Source organism: Mus pahari, chromosome 16 (genome assembly GCF_900095145.1).
Source record: "Mus pahari chromosome 16, PAHARI_EIJ_v1.1, whole genome shotgun sequence".
Classification (NCBI taxonomy): domain Eukaryota; kingdom Metazoa; phylum Chordata; class Mammalia; order Rodentia; family Muridae; genus Mus; species Mus pahari.
In genome coordinates this window covers 20504295-20519133 of record NC_034605.1, presented here as the reverse complement: position 1 = coordinate 20519133, position 14839 = coordinate 20504295, and the positions used below count along the sequence as shown (strand labels likewise).

General features: G+C 37.5%; 1 protein-coding gene across 2 annotated transcripts in view; it reads left to right on the top strand.

The window, feature by feature from the left end:
• Positions 1-14839, top strand: part of Sugct (succinyl-CoA:glutarate-CoA transferase) — a 728955-nt gene that overhangs the window by 613743 nt on the left and 100373 nt on the right. For both annotated transcript variants that reach the window (XM_021215549.1, XM_029547521.1), the window contains one exon: positions 12868-12931. In XM_021215549.1, the coding sequence (XP_021071208.1) occupies positions 12868-12931 (64 nt within the window). The remainder of the gene's footprint in view (positions 1-12867; positions 12932-14839) is intronic.

Sequence of the window (14839 nt, the reverse complement as noted above, 5' to 3'; positions counted from 1 at the left end):
TTTTTCGGTTTGTCATAGACATATCACATTCTCAGTTTAATCCATACTTTCTAATAATTAAGGGCATTGACTAGTAACTTCTCATGCCCTTTCTTTCCCATCTCTTGTAACCTCTTGCTTATGACCTAGGAGTATTACCTAGTTAGACTGTAATTTTTTTTTACTGTAATGAGTTGTTTACATTTATTTGTATAAACACACACATGCATAAACATAAATGTATATAACAACAATTAATGAAAACAGAGGCAATAAATTTGAAAAAGAGCAAGGGTATATGGAAGAGTTTGGAGGGAAGAAAGAGAAGTAAAATGATGTAATTATAATCCCAAATAAAGGAAATAATAAAAGTTATTATACTTTTATTTTTAATTTCAAGTCCATACTCATTGAGATAGGAGATACAGTTTCCTACACAGGGAGTTATGTGTATCCAGAAACCACAGATTATCAAATAATAGTTTGTGCCAGGTGTGGGATATTTCTCCTTGAATTGTTGGTCATAAGTTTTTTAAGGACCCTCAGAACAATAGAGAATATTCCCATTACTCTAGTCTTCCCACAAGAACTTGATGGTAAGACTACTGCTGAAGATAACACAATCATTGGTCACATGATGTGGAAAACTTGACCCTACACTAACCAGAGCTTTCTCTCTAATCTCTTGCTTTTGTAGTACTAAAAGGTGCTCTGTAGGCTGCTTGGGGTGAGGACTTGGGGTGAATTGTGAGTATTGTTACCCAGGTTTGAACCCTGTGATTCTAATAATGACTTGCATGGCATATTGCCCCATGTGTGCAATAGAGGCAAGACTATTGTGCACGTATTGTGATTGGCTTTGTGGCCTACTCCACAGGAAGAAATACATGCCTAAACTATACTTCTGGCCATGAACTCATGATTGGTGGGCTCAGGGAAAAATCCTCAACTGGTATTCTGTAATTTGATGTCATATTAAAGTACTCTGTAAATGTGTCTCTCCATATTCAAAGATTAGTGCAGCTCTCAAATCTTATCAGATAAATTTCTTTGTGCCATGGATTTTGGTTAAAGCAGAAACACATACTTAGTGGAAGATGCAAGAGTAAGTGTCAATATCGAGTGCTTAGTCATAAATGGCATTACTGTATCACAGCTCTCCCCAAGACTCAAGGACCATCACAGATAAGAGGATGGTGGAACTGTGAGAGCAAGGACTGGAAAGTAACAGTATAGTCCCCAAATGACAGAACTGCTAAACTTAGGAACTCAGTGGTTGCTGCCCACTGTATGGCACTTTTTCCAAGATTAAGATCTTACTACATGTTGGGAGGAAGCTTGTTAAAGCATAGGATAGTAAAAGGGAGGTAAATCAAAAAAATGTTCTAAGATAGAGTTCTAAAGGGTAGAGAGATCAGACTATTCTGTGGCATATGCTTGGTAAAACAGAATGTTTACAGGGACATAAAATGAAACAATGATCTGAGGTGTAATAAAGCACTCCATCTTGCAAATCTTCCTCTGGGGAAGCAAATTAACTGAATGGCTTCAGGAAGTCCCTGAAACTGACCAAATTCACTAGATTCCTTCCTCTCCATAGAAAAGATAAGGGCCACTAGAAGATAATCTTAGACAAATGGCTGCCTGGAAGAAGCAGAGACAAGCAGGAAAGGGAACAGAAACCAGCTGAGCTCTCTGTGAAGAACATGTTCTAAATGTTGAGCTGCCTGCTGGTTGTGTAGTGTATTCCTGATTTCTAGCTTTTGTGATATGTCATCAGTGTTGGGTATGGCCCAGAGCAAGATTTACATCCTCTCCCCCAGATTTTCAAGGGCCAGTGAGAGCTAACCTGATGTAGCAGGAACAGCGACACTTTCCAAGGCACAGGCCCCTCTCGGATTTGGTGGTGCAGCTCTTTTCCAGTTACTTTTGTTCCATACATAACTTCCCGTGCACATTCCTATAAGTAATCTTGAAAATCTTATTGGTTCATGATGTTGGATTTGCATGGTATCTGTTTATTTGTCTATTATTGATTCTCTTCTGAGGTCAGCAGACCTTCGTTACCTGCACCAAGTCAAGCCAGCCAGTGTTCTCATATGGAAAAGGGAGTTATGGGCCCCACTTCTAAAGTGAGGAGGTATGCCCAGTTGATGTCTTGAGGAGGAGTGAGGGTCAATTTTCTTTAAGATTCCTGGTAGGTTGGCCATAATCGAGTGAATGGATATAGGGACACCAGGGATACAGGGACAGTACAAATAGGTATTGATGACTTGTGAAATAATAATAACTGGACACAAAGTTGTAGAGTAGTAGGCTGGTGTCAGTCCAGAAACAGGTATGGTGCATGTGATAGTAATAACATTTTAAGAAACAAAAGAACTTTGGGTTGAGGTTTCTTGTCTTGCTAATTGCTCAGTTCCACTGTTAAAACCAAGTTGTGTCTGGTTAATTCTTGCTAATGCTTTGGCAAGAATTGTTTAGATATGCTTTTAGGGATTTATTTCTGAATTCTTTACTCTGCTCTCTTCGTTTCCATCAACAGTCTGCTCTGCTAATGCCATTTCCTCTTAGTCCCCACAGTAGGACATCTTTATAAGTATAGCACATCTACATATTCAGTCTCATTTTGTTGTTATTTTCAATATTGTAACACAAGGTTTGAGTCTAGCAGTTTTCATACAGATTCTCGAAGAAAAACAAAATTTTAACTACAAAAATGCGATTCTTCACAAAAACCACATTAAACCTCTACATTTTGGGTTATCTATGCTGTGTACAGTATCCTGACCTGGTCATTCTCAGATGTCTGATGGGGTCTCATAGTCAATTCTTTACACTGAGAGAACAGATTTGAGAGGATGGTTTAAAGATGGCATACGATCTAAAGCCCGGACATAAGTCAAGTGTAGAATTATAAGTCTTTTAAATTAGGATAGATGACAATGTTCTATTTTAATGACAAAAATGATGGACCAGGTGTTAAGTCTATCTTGTACTTTATAAATTACAAAATGGTAATAGTTGTGTTCCATTTATATCTGAGATAAAAGGGTCTTTTAAGTAGACAGAAAGGGGGAAGTGTTGTGGATAGCCCTGGGGTTGCTTGTATTTTGGTGCTAATTCTGCTCTCCTGGGAGGGGTTGCAAATGAGGAATGAGTCATGTACTCAGGTGATTTCTTGTGAACCATCCCCCTAATGAATAAAGGAGCCAATCACTGGGCAAGTAGGCAGGACTTCTGGGTTGGATAGAGGAAGAGAGGAAGCAGGAGAGAGTAAGGATTTTTGTTGGACCAGGATAGCATGAGGACAAGATGTAGCTACGAGTGTCTCCTGGTTTCAGGGGCAGATCCACCAGGATTCACCACCAGAGGATTTAGATTTAATAAGGCTTACTTGGGATTTTAGTTGCTGCACACAGCAATTGAGTTACTGTCATTTCTGAACTAAGTTTGTGTTGTGTTTTCCTTCACGTGGTGGCTTGTCTGGGTTCAAGAAAGAAAGGTACAGAGGCAAGGCGTGGGTTTGCCTGAGATGCACCATAAAGGCCATGGGGGATTTGAAGCATGGAAACAACCCACCAGTGGAAACTTAGCGAGCTGGGTGGAGATGTTTCTGGAGCTCTGGGCCAGAGAGTTTCCAGGAGATAAGAACAGGCCAGTCAGACCTGGGGATGAAAGTAGCAGGGCACAAGCACGGGAACATGCTGGTTCTTCTTTTAGTATTTCCTGCAACAGGTGGGAAACACAAGGTGTGTTTCTTTTTCTTTTCTTTTTTTAAGAGAATTTTATATAAACAAAAGGCAGATTCAGTCTATTATAATTACCACACTATAAATGAAGGGTGGCAATGCACTTGAGAATACATACAAATTATGGACACTGATCACAAGTCTATCATTTCTGTAAGTAAGGTCATGTCTTGATTACATTTTTTATTAGATATTTTCTTCATTTACATTTCGAATGCTATCCCCCCTTCCTAGTTTCCTCTCCTAAAATACCCTATACCCTCCTCCCTCCCCCTGCTCCCCAACCCACCCACTCCCATCTCTATGTGTTGAAGTCTTCCTTGATTTATTTTATCAGTACTTTTTAGATTCTAGCTTGCTCAATCTGTATTGTTATGGTTAAATTTCAGTACTTAATTTCTTTGTAGAGATATTAGCTTTAGTACTTTTGTTCATTCTCTTTTCTATTTTCTTGATTTTTGATCTTTTTCTTTTCTGTAAATTGGGCACTGTAACCCTAAGAGGCAAGCCTTTCTGCCACTCTGCCTCAAATTTTCATGTGCTGGATTCTAGAATGCACCATGACCATTTACTTGTGTATATCTATATCTATATCTAGATATAGATATAGATATATATAGATATGGATAGATAGATATAGATATATTGTTTATCAAGTCAAAGCAATTTCCTTCTACCACTAACTTTTGTCTCAGCTGTTATGGAACTCATCAACTTTTAAACATTTCCAAGGAAATTTAAAATATTCTTGTCATCTAAGCATAGGAAAGAATTTCAAAATAAATAAAAACTGCATAGCATATTACAAAGGTTAGTAAATTGAGAGTGATGGAGCAGGGAATTTTGTTTACCCAAACATATCACAAAGTGAATGATAATTAAAGCAGTATTTTCATTTCTACTAATTTTTGTTACAATAAGAAATTCATATCCCAAATATGTGAACTTTGAAATTTCAATACTAAAAACCAGTTAAGGCACCGAGAAAGGGTACAAATGAATTGGATAAGTATTTAATTATAAAGATTAATTAAATGATTATTAAGCTAACAACACTTAACTTCTTATACATTCTCAATTGGCTGTGGGCTCATGAGCTTCACCACCCTTTCATTACTAGATGCTGACAGATCCAATACTGTGCTGATCTATTTATATACAACCTTAGGGCAACTCATTGGGATATCAATAAAAGTATAAAAGATAAAAAAAAATGAAAACAGAAAGGAGCCTAATTGGGAAAAGAAAAGATCAACAGGAGTGGGAAGAAGAAAACAAAGGGTAACAAAGTGAATAGATAAAAATCCATTGTATAATAAGTATATCTTAGAACGTCACAATGAAACACATGCACAATATATAACAATAAGAAGTACAAAATCATGGTATATTTATTCAGCACCATAATTTACAATGATGGCCATGATTAACCCTCAGCTATATACTTCAAAATAGTTAAATCACAGAAATATTATCAAGAAAAAAGCAAGTCAGAGAGTACGTATGCATATATGTGGTAAGTTAACTAAATATTTAATTGTTAGCAGTATATAGATATGTGACACAGTGTAAAAGTAAGAAATTCAGCTGACTGATTATTTGGGATTTTTATTTGGGTTTGAGCATTGTGATGGTTTTTATATGCTTGGCCCAGGGGGTGGCACTTTTAGAAGGTGTGGCCCTGTTGGAGTAGGTATGTCACTGTGGGTGTGGTCTTTAAGACCCACATCCTAGCTGCCTGGAAGCCAGTATTTTGCTAGAATCCTTCAGATTAATATGTAGAATTCTCAGCTCTACCTGCACCATGCTTGTCTAGATGCTGCCATGATCCCATTTTGATGATAATAGACTGAACCTCTGAACCTGTAAGCCAACCTGAAATATATGTTGCCCTTTATACGATTTGCCACGGCCATGGTGTCTATTCACAGCAGTAAAACACTAACTAAGACAAGCATACTTGGATCATTAGTATTGTTAAAAATATTACTTTCTTATTCAGGTATTAGGTACTTGCATGCTCATTTTATCAGTAGTTCTTCAACTATGCATATATATTATAATGCTTAATAATGAAGTATGTGTGCATGTGTGCATGCATATGTTCTACCTACATGTATGTATATACATGCTCCTGGTGCCTGTGGAGGCCAAAAGAAGGTATCAGATTACCTGGAACCAGAATTACAGAGATTTGTGAGCTACTGTATGGATTCTGGAAATTGGAGCAGTGTCTTCTGAAGGAACAGCATGGATTCATAACTGATGAGCCATCTCTTCAACCCCAGAATTATGAAGTTTTGACATTAAAGTGTGAGAAGTTTGAGTGTGTTAACTTGCAAATAAGATTTAGTTATAAAAATTGAGCCAAAGGGGAAGTTGAATGTGATCAATACACGTTTTGTGAAACTCTTAGTGAACTAATCAAAATTAAGAAAACAAAATAAAAGAAAAGGAAAGAAAAGGAAAGGAAAGGAAAGGAAAGGAAAGGAAAGGAAAGGAAAGGAAAGGAAAGGAAAGGAAAGGAAAGGAAAGAAAAAAGAAAAGAGCAAAAAAAAAATAGAGAAAAACGAATTGAGTCAAAGAAGAAAGCTCTGAACACCAGCTTTTCAAGCTGATCTCCATTGTCTGGGTAGAGCTGGGTCTGACCCGCTTTTGGTTTCATGGCTTCATGTTATTTCTGTATTTTCTGTGGCAAGTTTTTTTTTTATAACAATTGAACTAACTTCTTGACTATATCTATCATAAATTTTGCCTTTGCTTATGGAACTTCTCAAATGCTATTTCAGAATTATTCTCCTTTTACACTAAGAATGATTAAATTGCTAACGTTGATACTATATGTTGAATGATATCAATCTGAAGTTCAGAATGTTCCAAAACCAAGTGCTTAGATACCACAAATGGAAATTTTCATCTTATAATATGGGTTGCATCATAATGTAAGTCTACTAGAAAAACATCACATAAAATTAGCTTTCAACTAGAATATAAAGCATATATGGCACATAAGTTACATGATATACTTGAGTGTGTATCCTTTCCAAAATACTATTATGTATGCGTAACTATTCCAGCATTGGAAAAATCCCTTCTGTCATAGGCATTTCATATTAGGACTGTTTGATTTTAATGATAAATGAGAGTAATGTAACCCTTTTGTTTTCTGAGATATTATTGCATGTTTTGCTATTTTTTTTGTTTTTTGTTTTGATTTATTTTCTGATTTTTTTTTAATTTTTCTGATTTTTTCTGAATTGTTTTCTTTGTTTGTTTTTGTTTTTGTTTTTTGTTTTTTTCTAAATTTTCCTAATGGAGTAGATTGATGATGGTGTTCTTCAGATTTGGGAAATATTTTGTGTTGTGAATGGAGTGTCCCTTGTTGTTGATTATTAGGTCACTCTAACAATTTCTAGTCAGGCTATGACTTTGTCCCTTCCAGGCCTTCTCAGCATGGTCCCTGGGATGTCTTTCCATGTTTGTTTTCCAGATAGGCATCCAGAAGTGCTAACTGAAGGCATTATAATGCAACCCTGGACAGACTGAAACAAGATCCTAAAAGTACACACATTGTGGAAGGACTTTGTGTCTAGGGAAATCTAGAGTTTGGTAAAATACTTAAATAACAATCCTACCAAATTATAAAACCAAAAAGAATCTAATATTATCCTGTTAATTCTGTTTTTTTAAAGTCAATATTTGTTGAACATCTATCAAATATATAGCAGATGATTAAACAGATATTATTAAATAACTGGAAGGGACAAGTAGGTACATTTAATTGGAATTTCCCATGCAGGGGTGTAAGCTTCTGTAAGCTTCTGGACCTAGTTCTCCCCTCCCCACTATGGCCTCAATTTTCCTTAGCACCTTACATCTGGCACATTAGTATTTATATACCAGCATAGTGGTATATAAATAATCTCATCACTTTGCAGGCAGAGGCAGATGTACCTCTGTCAATTTGAGGCTATCCTGGACAACTTAGTAAATTTCAGAACAGCCAGAGCTACATAATGATAACCTGTCTCAAAAATCTACATTAGTATTTGTACTCATTATCAATTAATAAGTATTCCTGATCATGCATTTAACACATGTGTGTTGAACAGATAGATGCATGTGCCTAAATCCATACACAGTTTCTTGATGGAGCCAGAGGGTAAGTGTTGTAGCCAATTTTTGGTGCCAGGGCCATAACTATTATGTCAATTAATCCCTACAGATGCAATAGAGAAATTAATACCCTTTCATATAGTGAAAGGATTCTGAGCCTCAGAGTTCTTCAGTACTTTACCCCAGATCAATGGCTGGATCTGTCCCCCTCACATTTTGGGTGCAATTCCTTCCCACTGTGCAGCTTTTGAGTTGTGCCAGGGTGTTCTTGGCTTCCTACGAGGGAACAGTTTAATTTATTGATTTATTGTGCCTCCTGATGCCAAGCAATTGCTTTAGCTTCATTGGCCCTCTCAACTGACTTGATTTTACAGAATTGTCCACACTGGACAGTTATTCTCATGGTAAATCAAATTATGGTGCTCCGGTTTTTTCCCTTTGACTGACTACCCAAATGCTAAGAGCCACCTAAATGACTAGCGTTAGACATACGTAATTACAGTCCAAGATCAGCTGGCAATTGCTTGTGAAATCTTGGGTCAGTACTCACTTCTGTAGCCACCATTATCTCATCATTGAAGAGAAGATGCTGCTTTGGGCCTTGCCTTGTCAATCAGTAGATTTAATGAAACATGTTTGGTTCATAATATAATGAGTGGTCTTTAATGAGTTTCGCTATAGCGGCTGACTTTGCATTAATTATGGCTGTTGTTAGCTTTAATATTTAATTGCAGTGTTATCTCTCTTGAATGACCTTCACTGACCTCTGTGACAGGAGTCACATTGTGTTAAAACAGGAAGAATTAAATATTTGCTTCTCATTGGATATTCTTCCTTCCTCATGGAGCCTTTTTTATGTTCTAGATTGGCTTAAGGCTTTTGTTTTCTCCCTCCTTTCTTATAATTATAAATTTTGGTAAAACTCATTGATTATTATTGCCTGCCCCTTCTTTGTACCTAACATATCAGAGTTGTGTGGAGTTTGTTGAATTAAGTGACTTTGTCAAATGGAGATACGTTAATATTTGCCTCATTTCGTCATCTTCTGGGCATCCTTACTAATGCCATTGTTGGTACCACCTCAGCTTTGATATGTGCAAAGAAGATGTAGTCATAAGCTGTTTTTCCTACTTTTCACATTTGTGTGTGTGTGTGTGTGTGTGTGTGTGTGTTGGATAGAGGGTATCTGTATGTGGAGGTGGGGAAGAGAGTCTGGGAAATGAACCTAGAGTCTTACACATAGCATTTTCCAGTATCTTAAGGCCCACTACCCCCCCCCCCCATTTCAGTTTTTAGACAGGGTTTTACTAATTTGTCCAGGTTGGCCTGGAGCTCAGTTTGTAGCCCAGACAGAACTTGCATTTGGAGTTCTCCTGCCTTGGTATCTCAAGCAGCTCGGATTACAGGCCTGTGCCCACAGGGACAGCTGACGGTATCAGTTTTTAATTTTTGTGCTATTCTTGTTTGTTTTTCTAGTGCTACATTACAGATATTTTTCCTTTTCTTCCATAGTACTTTATAAAAGACTTACTTTTCTTTAGACTTGTATTGCTCACATCACTCTAAGGTATACATTTATCACCCCATCATTAATACATTACCATTTGACTATCATTAGCCTGTCACTCTGTAAAACCCCTGAGAAAGAAAGAGAGTCCTTATTTTAAATAGGCCTGATACTTTGCTAAAGAGGTTAGTGCACTATCTAAAATTCTATTCTTGGCAAGAATAGGCTTTTGAAACATCAAGAAGAAATGAAATTTAGAGGTTCTCCCAAACAATGAAAGGTCTGGGAAGAAAAACGTAGTAAAATGGGAGGTGAAAACAATCTAATCTAAAACACTGTCCAAGGACCAAACTCATGTAAGACTTCTAGGGAAGTTATTTATTTTGAAATAATTTAATATGAAATAAGAAGAATCTGAATGATCAGAATGAAGTTAAAGTCAAGAAATCCACATAAAGGAAAATTATAGTTTAAAGTCCCTGAAGGGGGCTGGCAAGGAGGCTCTGGTTAAAAGTGCACTGCTCTTTTTTAGGTCCCAAGTTTGGTTCCTAACATCCCCATCAGGATAATTATATCTGCTCTTTACTCTAGCTCCAAGGGATTTGATTCTATTTCTTCTGGCCTTCATGAATATCAACACTCATGTGTATCCCCTGCCACAATATGCATACTTTAAAAATTTTATATTAAGTCTCTGAAGATTCTCTGGTCCATTTTTGGTGGCCATAGTAGAGAAGATTTTTATTTTATTTTTCTAATTAAAATTTTAGACACTGGAGTCTTGGCTAGAGGAGAAAAGTAAGGTGAGATATTTACTAACCCTTTCCAAGGAAATGTTTGAGAAGAGCTGGCAGGAAGGATGCCTTAGTTTCCAATGAAGCCTTGATGAGACAACACACTGGAGGTAGTGGGTGAGATGTATATTAAGATAGTCTTCTGACTTCAGAACTATTTGAAAACGATACTGGGCAAAGCTCCACAAACAATACTGGAGAATTACCTAAGACTCTAGGTCACTGGGCAGTTTTTCCAGGGACAGTACTGTCTCTGGGACCATAAGACCTGGTCCAAGAGAAAAGCCTAGGAATCTTACCAGCTCCGTACTGAACACTAAAAGGTGAGTGTCTGCCAAGAGATGGAGTCAAGGCAGCCTTTCATATGGATCAAAGCTCTGTCCTGCCGATTTGCTTCATTGTTAGATGTCACAGCAAATGACAGTGAGAAATGGCAGTTCAGTTTCTTTGTGCCAAACATCAGACAAATTTGTATTTTTGCTTAAAACTAAGTATTGATCTGGTAAAAGTCTCAACTAGGAACTACTATGTGCATTGGGAGGTGTGCAGACAGCAGTCAAGTTAGAGGTAAAAGAAGTGTGATTCCCTAATGCTGCTTCTGTGAAATATTTCAATCAACTGCCTCTAGCTTTTGCTTCACAAAACTTTGACACATGTCCCTTGACCTTTACCAACTACCCTTTCACGTTTGACACTTAACATTTGCTACGTGATTAAAATTCAGCGTTAATTAATTTCAATGCTATCAGTTAAGTTATATTTAGCTAAGAACACTCACTTTTGTCTTCTGTGAGTAGCACTGCAGCGCTATTACAAAGAGGTAGTCAGGGGGGCAACAGAGATAGGAGAGGAGAAGAATGATTCAGTGTGCGGATAATTGTTTCAAGGGAAATTTAGCTTGGTATTTTTGTTCCTGTCCTCAGCAGAACTGAGATTTAGCACCTCCGGCTGGCATTTAGCCCCCACCCCCACAGAGAAGGAGGCTGTGCTGGGTGGATGCTGAGAATGAGCCACACCAGAATTAAATTTTAGCACAGTTCTAACACTGGCGAGGGTTTTCTCTGGCCAGCTCGTGTGTACAAACCTGGTAATGCCAAAAGAAAAGCAAGGCACCGCTAGCAAGGCTTCCCATGTGGCGTAGCATTGGCCTGAGTGACGGGGTTGAATTCTTGCTAGAGGGGTTCCTCTCTGAAACAATGGCTGTTCCTCACACAACCTTGTTAGATACCAGAATACTTGAGCATAGCAGATTCAGACATTCAATCTTAAAAGGCTACCCATGAAGTAATATTAATGGTGACTTATGTCATAATGTAACCCAAATGCTTCTTAGAAGTAGATACCGGTCCTATCTCATTTTTCTATACTCCCGAGGGTGTTTTTTTTTTTTTTTTTTTTTTCATGAAAGAATATGTTTTTATTGGCTCTTATTCCACACCCCCTCACCTTTTATAAATACATTATGGTAACAATGTGGTTCACTAAATCTGAATCTCAAAATGCTATAGAACCGTTATCACGGTTGTTCTGGTATGGACTCAAAGTCCTGAAGTGTGCTGCACCACCGAAATGCTTCTATCATGTACAGGATAGAAAGAGAGGACTACCCTCAGGTAAGGAAACACAGTTTACAATTTAGTTGCTAAGAGGCAACCTCCCATTTTGTATTCTTCTAGTTTTTTAAAATAAATATTTTTGTCTTATAGTAACTCAACTTTTATGTTGCAGAGTCTGGCCTCAAGCCAATCATGGCCTACTCTTATTAATAGGTAAAGCAGATTATATAAATTGATTATATATAGCGGATTTTAGATTCTTGAACAACAATAACAAGGATTTAGCCCCCATTTCCAGGCTATGTAGTCAAATAACAAAGCACCCAGGTATATCAGGTATATGCTCCTGGTGAGATACTGTAGTAGTAACTGACCTATGGTCTTAGGTAATAGCCCAAGCTATGCTTACTTTTGTCTCTAAGGGAACACTGAAAAGACGATTTTGGTCTCAGCACAGAAGAACCTACTCAGCTTTCTAGCATGAGGTGTTTGGCTCTTTCTGTGTTCCCGCACTAGAATCCTATTCTTGAGAGCCTATAAAATCTTTTCATCATAGAAAACATCACAGGGTAAATCTCGATGCTCAAGTCCCTAACCTGGGTCTTTCCTAGACTCTTTCTCAATTGACTATGCTCACGTGATTAACTTCATAGTCTTGTATCTTACACCTCCAGCAGTGACTTGCCTTTTGGACACAGACTCACCTTTCACATTGGAATGACTTTCTAATTCCACTGAACAGATGGACAGGAGTGCATGTATATCTCCCATGGCCTCCTCTGGTGCAGGTCCTAGCTCCCCTCCTTCAATTGACTTTGTTCAGATTCTGCCATTATTTAACACAAAAGATAAGGTGACCTTTGACATTAGAGGAGGACACTTTGATGAAAGGAGGAAGACAATAAACTATATTTAAAGTAGGCTAATATTTTAAGTGTGAGAAGATTCTGTTCAACTGTACCTTTACAGTCCATGAGTCTCTTAGCCACTTTTGGCTTCAATCAGTATACATGACAATAAGAGACAATTTTCTAGGGGAAGTTTAAAGATCTCTGTTTTATAATATCTTTCTTCAATGTTGACTAAATAGATGGCAGTCTCTATATCTTGAGATTGAATATAGTTTACTTCTATAAACTGTGTTTCTGGCTTTCTGTTTTCAGGTATTGCACAATGGCCTTGTTATGGAGATGAATCATCCCACTGTGGGGAAGATTTCAGTCCCAGGTTTGAAATTTTTTCATTATTTTTCTTAATAGCTTCATTCATCAACTGTACATAGGCTTCCTACTACAGGGACCTGAAAGCTCCCTAAAGAACTTATTGAAAAACAACTCAAATGTATAATTTGTATAAAAGGGAAATCCTATGTCCATACCTACCTGTAAGAATGTATGCTGAGACTACAGGCTATGTGTCTTTTCACTAAAGAATGTTAAATTGTCTCAGTGACAAAAGTGTGCATGTTTCCTCATTCCATATTATGCAGTTATGAATACATGAAAGTAAATTATGTAATTATCAATAGATAAATAATAATAATAATAGATATGTTATAGACAAGAAATATTTTGTGGTTCCTGTGAAGGTAGAGAAGAACAGGAATGGGGGAGTGGCCATGTTTCAGATATATGGTCAAATGTACAGATCTTGACTTTCTAGGTCAAAAAATTAAGTGCTAATAAACCGTGGTTTTCAAATGTTGACTCATACCAGATAAACTCACCAAAGTCTATTGCTTAGGCAAAAATGCCATTTTCATTTCCAGAGGGAACCATCTTTGTGATAACCAGGAGCATCTTCTATTTTTCTGTTTCAAAAGCAACCTGATAAGGTTTCCTGACACTGCTCAGATAATGACCATTGATACCCAGAAACATGTATCCAGAGGGAAAAATGATGAATAGAAGCAAATTGAGAGGATGTGGATGTGAAGGGTGTACAAAGGCTCTGTGTAGAGAATGAAGGAGTAACACAATCACAGTCTATACATATGAACATGGCATTTAGAAAGATCTTGAAGAAAATGTTGATGAAGTCGTGCATTCATTCACCCATACAATGAGCATGGGGTGAATGTCAGGTATTGCTTTGGAGTCCACACACAGACCTTGTACTTATTAGTATGTCGGATACTATGAACTATGCTTCCGGAAGTGCAAATAAAGGAGAATAAAGTGGGCTGTCCTAGAGACTGATAAGTACACAGATGCTTCTGTAGTTTGGGGAACTGAGGAACACTTATTTGGTAGGCTGCTTTATAAACTAAAGTTGAAGAACAAATAAAGTTGGCTTCGAAGAATAAAAAGGCAAGGTTTGAGGGCTGATATAAGAAAGATCTGGGTGTGCTTAAAGGTCAGAAAAGACCATTGGAATGGAAAACACACTAAGGGCACAGGCAGAGGCTTAAGCCTCCACCAAATCGGACTTACCCTAATCTCTATAGAGAGAGCAGAGCAACACAATTTAGCCTTAAAGTTCCAAGACCTTATTACAGGCGAGTATGCAACAGTCTCTTAACCAAAACAGCCATTGCCATACTTTCAGGATGAGAAGAACTTAAAACTATTCTGCTCGGTTTCTATGTTTTGTTTTGTTTTGTTTTTAAACAGTGAAAGAGGTTTTTTGTTTTGTTTTGTTTTGATTTTTTGTTTTTTACAAAAAGTCTCTATATTTTCAACAGATCAAAGGATGTTGCTGGTTTCCAGAGAAGAGTCCAACCAGTCACTTAGCTTTCCTGCTTTGCCCCTCCACATTCTAGCATTGTCCAATCCCCTTCCTTACATATGTGGACATGTTGTGGGAGGACTTGGACAAATGTCTTCTTGTCCCAGACAAGGCACAAATAACAGAAACAAAAAACGATCCACTCAAGTATAACTTTGTAAATTAGTCAGTCTAACGGGGTTACTTACAGGAACATGGTAATGGGTTCCTTATGGAGAGATGGCTACGTAGAGGTAGTTATACCACTGAGGAAAAACATTTGTCTCCTCTGGCAACTGTTAATCACATAAGTATTTGGGAAAGGGGCAGTTCATGTTCTCCATAACTGAAAACCAATGGGCCCAGTTTTATGTGGGTATCATGGGAATGAATGTTTACAGTTACTGGCAGTTCAAGCAAAAGTAGCCA